Below are 6,224 nucleotides of genomic sequence, written 5' to 3' on the forward strand. Positions count from 1 at the left end.
TCAGATTAATGGCAACCATTGAGCTAGAGTTCTGTGAGGATTGCCAAAGGAGGGGGTCAGGCTGTGCCCTGGCCAAAGGCCTGGTGGAACAGCTCTGTCTTGCAGGCCCTGCGGAAAGATGTCAAGTCCCACAGGGCCCTAGTCTCTTGTGACAGAGCGTTCCACTAGATCGGGGCCACAGCCGAAAATGCGCTGGTTGCGGCCAGCCTAACCTCTCTGTGGCCTGGGACCTCCAAGATGTTTTTGTTTTTGTTTGAAGACCGTAAGGTCCTCTGTGGGACATACCAGGAGAGGCAGTCCCGCAGGTACGAGGGTCCTAGGCCGTATAGGGTTTTAAAGGTTAAAACCAGCACCTTAAACCTGATCCTGTACCCCACCGGGAGCCAGTGCAGCTAGTATAGCACTGGGTGAATGTGATCCCGCGGCAAGGACCCCGTAAGGAGTCTTGCTGTGGCATTCTGCACCCGCTGGAGTTTCTGGGTCAGTCTCAAGGGCAGCCCCACGTAGAGCGAGTTACAATAATCCAGTCTGGAGGTGACCGTCGTGTGGATCACAGTGGCTAAGTCAGAGCGAGAGAGGTAAGGAGCCAACTGCTTAGCTTGGCGGAGATGAAAAAATGCCGCCTTTGTTATAGCTGTAATCTGTGCCTCCATGGAAAGGGAGGTGTCGAAGATTACACCCAAACTCTTAACGGACGGTGCTGGCACTAATTGCGCCCCCACAAGAGATGGGAGTTGCCTCCCCAATCCCATATCGTCCTGATCCAGCCAAAGGACCTCTGTCTTCGAGGGATTTAACTTTAACCAGCTCCCACATAACCAGTATTTGTCTAGGAGCTGCTAGAAACTCAACAGGTGCAGCTTTTCCTAGTTTGGTGGTACTGATGGGAAAGCTGCATCTGTTGAGTTTCTGGCTGTGTACTATTAAAGGCATAGGCTGTCTATAGGGATGGGGGGAGAGGCAGCTTTGTATGTGACCACCTATAATATATTTTAGGCTTAGAGAATACTACTTTATGTCTAACTTCCGGGTTTGGGGAGTGCAGGAGCCACTCTAGCATATTATTTTATGATCCTGGGAAAGCGAGCTCAATGACGCCGGAAAAAGTCTAGAGAGGCACAAGCCGAGCTTCCGGTAAACGCTGAAAGCCGCCATTCGGCATACAGTCATTCTCTATGGGCGAGGAGCGGCGACGCTCTAGAAACCGTGCTAACTCTGTGGTTGGCAGCCCCTCTGCATTGGAAATCACGGGAGAGGGCGGAACCATAGAGGCGCGAGTTGCCGGAAGGCGGGAGAGGCCTAGTTCGACACGAGACCGGAAGCGCCACAGGCTGCTGTGGGGGAAGGAAGCCGGCTGATTTCACAAGGCGCCGAGTGGGAGGAGTTTAGTGTGGCTCCTCCCCCTCAATTCAGGAAAAGGCCTGGCCAATGGGAACGCACTCGCCGGAGGGCGGCGACCAATCGGAAGCGTAGAAGTGGACGTAGGCGAAGAGCGCGCGGTGATTGGTCGCGGGCGCGGCCAATGGGGGAGCTTGGAATGGATGGGGTGTTGTAGGAGGGGGTCTTTGAGGAACAACCGCCTGGGCAGGCATGGAAAGGTGGGTGAAGAGGGGCTCGCGGGGCTGGGGGGGGGCGCAGGGGGGTGTCCTCCCAGGGGTCGCCTTCCTCCCCACACTTCATTCTTCCGAGCCTCCTTGCAGCCTGAGGGGCAGCCCTGGGGAAGTGGGGCTCAGGGGTCGGGGCTGGAGGGAAGCTGTGCAGGGGCTGAGGGCACTCAGAGAAGGGGGCCCGGGGGTTATGGGGCTGCTGAGGGGAGCAGGGAAGGGTCAGGCCCCGGACCCCCGGAGACACAGCTTTGGAGGCTGGGGCACAGGGAGCAGCGGGGACGGAGGACACAGGCTCAGTGACCATCATTATTCCGATTATTGCATTTATAAATCACTTTTGGGGATGCGGGTGGCGCTGTGGGTTAGACCACAGAGCCTAGGGCTTGCCGATCAGCGGTTCGAATCCCCACGATGGGCTGAGCTCCCGTTGCTCGGTCCCAGCTCTTGCCAACCTAGCGGTTCGAAAGCATCAAGTGCAAGTAGATAAATAGGTACCACTCTGGCGGGAAGGTAAACGGCGTTTCCGTGGGCTGCTCTGGTTCTCCAGAAGCGGCTTAGTCATGCTGGCCACATGATCCAGAAGCTGTACACCGGCCCCCTCAGCCAGTAAAGCGAGATGAGCGCCGCAACCCCAGAGTCGGTCACGACTGGACTTAATGGTCAGGGGTCCCTTTACCTTTTACCCCACTTTTACTCCAAGGGGCTCAAGGTGGCGGATATGATTCTTCTCTCCCCCACCCCCCATTTAATCCCCACGACAGCCCTGCGTGGCAGGCTAGGCTGAGAGGCAAGGACCGGTCTCCAGGCGAGTTTCATGGCTGAGTTTCTAGGTCAGAGCTTTCCAAACTTTGCATGTTTTAGACGCGCATCATTTCGCGTAACAGCGATTCAGTTTTACCAGCAAACCGGAGGTTCAACTAACCCCTTTCCAGCCCCGGGAGAAGCACAATGTGTAGGTGTGTTGTGTTTGCGCAACTACACACTGCAGCTGACATGCTGGAGTGTTGCAACACGCAGTTTGGAAAGCTCTGCTCTAGGCCTCGGTCTGACACTCTCAAGCTTGGGTCCCCAGCTGTTATTGGACTACAACTCCCATCGTCCTTGGCTAGCAGGACCAGTGCTCAGGGACGATGAGAGTTGTAGTAGTACAACAGCTGGGGTTCTCACTTGCATCAGGATGCCTTTGTCAGAGATTTCGGGGGGGCACAGGTGGAGAGTCTCTGTGGCCCCCAGGTGCTGCTGAGACTCCATATCACCCCTGCCAGCATAGCCAATTATCAGGTCTCCACCAGGCTGACATCATTTTGTGACAGAGGGAACTTGCCCTCCCCAGCTTCCCACTTTTCCTCTAGCACTTGTGTGTGTGACATGTCGCATTTGCCAGAACTTCCACTAGGCTTTTCTGAAAGGTACAGGCCCCTGCCCTCTGAATGGAAGAAATATTGGGGTTTTGGAGGGCATTGGGGTGTGTGAATGAGAGATGATTGAGGAGAGGCAGCACCTGGAGGTTGCGGGTAGCAGGGAGCTGTTGTGAAGCTGAGGGAAGGGCCAATGAGATCCTCAGATATTGTGGGAGAAGGCAATGAATGGAGAAAAAGATGGGGTTAACCAGTATCTGGGATAACGGTGTATTAGGGAGCATCTGAGTTTCAGGATGCGGAACTGACGGCTCCTTTGTTTGGCAGGATGGGTGAAGTGGAGATCTCTGCCCGGGCGTATGTCAAGATGTGTCTCCATGCTGCCCGCTACCCCCACGCCGCTGTGAACGGGCTGCTTTTGGCTCAGAGACGCCAGGCAACAGCCAGCCAGCCAGAATGCCTCTGTATTACAGACTGCATCCCCCTTTTCCACAGCCACTTGTCGCTCACAGTCATGCTGGAAGTGGCTCTGAACCAGGTATGCCCTTGGGGGGATGCAGATAGCAGAAGGGGGACCAGCAGGCCACTTTAACCAAGGAATGAACCAACCGGGCAACCCAGGGGTTGGGAACCTCTGTTTGTCCAGATTTTCTGGGCTACAGCTCCCCGCATTCCTGATCAGAAGCCACGCTGGCTGGGACTGGCGGGTGTTGAACCTAGCAACACTAGAAGGCCATAGGTCTCTCCTCCCCCCCCCCCCCAGTGTAACCTCACACTAAATATCTCCCCCCCCCCAAAAAAAAATTCCATCATTAACTGGTGGGTATGATGTAAGGTACGGACGCGGGTGGTGCTGTGGGTTAAACCACAGAGCCTAGGACTTGCCGGTCAGAAGGTTGGCGGTTCGAATCCTCGCGACGGGGTGAGCTCCTGTTGCTCGGTCCCTGCTCCTGCCAACCTAGCAGCTCGAAAACACGTTAAAGTGCAAGTAGATAAATAGGTACTGCTCCAGCCGGAAGGTAAACGGCGTTTCCGTGCGCTTCTCTGGTTCGCCAGAAGCGGCTTAGTCATGCTGGCCACATGACCCGGAAGCTGTACGCCGGCTCCCTCGGCCAGTAAAGCGAGATGAGCGCTGCAACCCCAGAGTCAGCCATGGCTGGACCTAATGGTCAGGGGTCCCTTTACCTTTACCTTATGAAGTAAGGTCATAGAACTGGCTTCTTTTTTCTTTCCATCTTGCCTTTCAGGACAATTTTTTTAAAAAAGCGATTGCATCTCAGGTGTACAATGAGGACTAGTCCTAGCTCAGATGAAAAATTAGAGAATCAGAGAGACAAAAGCAACTGTTTATTCTTAGAAGCAAAAGGTGTCTTGCACTTATAGGAGACGCAATCCCCTTTTCCCCCAGGTCCCAATTTGTACCCTTCAAGAATGGTGCAATATGCACAATGCTTAAATGGGATGTTAGCTAATTAAAAGCAAAGTACCAGAGTGCTACTCATTCTTGGAACAGATCCATTGAAATGAAAGGACACAGTTACCTTAGGTCCATTAATTGTGCTAGGTGGACCCCAATGGTTTGAACAGCTTTCCGTGTTCCTATGAATTTATATGTCTTTTGCAGGTTGACATCTGGAGTTCGGAGCTGAATTTGCTCCTTGCTGGCTATTACCAAGCCAACTCTGGGCTGGACGACAAGAGGTAAATCTGGGGAACAGAGTTTGGTTTATTAGTTATTAATTAATTATACCCCACCCATCTGGCCGGGCCTCCCCAGCCACTCTGGGTGGCTCCCAACACGATAAAACATCAAACATTATAAACTTCCCTGAACAGAGCTTTCTTCTAAAAGTCAGATTGTTGTCTATTTCCTTGACATCTGATGGGAGGGCGTTCCACAGGGCATGGTTCCTTGTAACCTCACTTCTCGCAGGGAGGGAACTGCCAGAAGGCCCTCGGAGCTGGACCTCAGCGTCCGGGCTGAATATGGGGGTGGAGACGCTCCTTCAAGTATACAGGACTGAGGTCATTTAGGGCTTTCAAGGTCAGCACCAACACTTTGAATTGTGCTCGGAAACGTACTGGTTAGAGGCATCTCTCCTCCTTTAACCTGTTCTCTCCCTCTTTTCTGTGTTCCCCCGAAGCGCTTCTTTCCTTGCACAAAAGACTGTCGGACGCATTGCTGAACTATATGAGGGCGCCGTTCTTATCATGGTGAGAGCTGGGATCGGGGCCAACTGGGTGTCCCCTTTCTGCCCGCCCCCCCCCCCCCCCGCCACCAGATGCCGCTGTGCAAAATTTATAGACTTTCCCATCTGTATCCAGCACTCCTTTCACATCCTGCCTCTTACCACCTAGCTTTACTTAAAGACAAGGCAGGGGTGTCTCTCCCCAGAACTACAGAAACCTGATTGCTTTTGCCATCTGCTTACTCCCCCCAGTTGGATAACCGCAAGTTCACGATAAACCCCCGGGTCCCTCCGGTGATCGTTCTGGAGCAGAAGGATCGGCAATGGATCCCCAAAGACAAGAACCTGTGAGTTAACCGCTGTAATTTCTCTTCTTTGCAAAAACCTCATCACCATTACAGTTTGCATTTGCCCTCCCAAAACAAGCTGGTTGCTATTATTTGGGAATGAGCTTGGCAGAGGTGAGACAGGATCTCCCCGACTCTGTCTGTGCAAAGACACTGGCTCTCCTCAGCTCCTTACCCAAAGCGTCAGTGAGAGAGAATTGTCTGTACTGAGCCCTACAGATTTTTAATGCCCTTCTTCTGCTGGTTTCTAGGGTCATGTGGAGCGACTGGGAATCCTCTCGTCACATCTGCAAGACCCTCCTAGAAGACAAAGCTTACTCCCAATTGGTGGATTTTGATGCCCACCTGGATGACATCAGAGAGGACTGGACCAATCAGCAGCTGAACACAAAAATTGCCCAGATGGTATCAGTGGCCAATGGCAATGCGTGAAGGAATCGTAGCTCATCCGCAGCAGTTAAGAGAAGGGCCGTCGGATGATCAGAGGCTAATCTCAGACTGTTTCCGAGATGGCTGTAAAGAAACTGGATTTGCAGCTGGTGGGATTTTTGAAATTCCTGCAGAAAAGGACCTGGCCAAAACTAATCACGGTTGTGCAAAAAAAAAGGGGGGGGGGAGGACTCAAACCTTTTTTTTTTTGGTCCAATTGATAATTTTGGAAACATGTTGCTTCTAGATACAGACCTGGATTTATTCCACCCGCCCTTGAGAGATCCTGCACTT

The 6,224-nt window shown here is 52.9% G+C and overlaps 1 protein-coding gene across 1 annotated transcript; it reads left to right on the top strand.

Moving 5' to 3' along the window:
• Positions 1–1,465: 1,465 nt before the first annotated feature.
• EMC9 (ER membrane protein complex subunit 9) lies at positions 1,466–6,222 on the top strand. The gene is made up of 6 exons (XM_083581242.1): positions 1,466–1,598; positions 3,293–3,503; positions 4,590–4,666; positions 5,110–5,179; positions 5,407–5,501; positions 5,753–6,222. The coding sequence occupies exons 1-6, from the start codon at positions 1,591–1,593 to the stop codon at positions 5,931–5,933; spliced, it is 642 nt and encodes a 213-aa protein (XP_083437368.1). The 5' UTR covers positions 1,466–1,590; the 3' UTR covers positions 5,934–6,222.
• Positions 6,223–6,224: the final 2 nt, after the last annotated feature.

Source organism: Podarcis filfolensis (genome assembly GCF_964270895.1).
Source record: "Podarcis filfolensis genome assembly, chromosome: 13".
Taxonomy (NCBI): Eukaryota; Metazoa; Chordata; class Lepidosauria; order Squamata; family Lacertidae; genus Podarcis; species Podarcis filfolensis.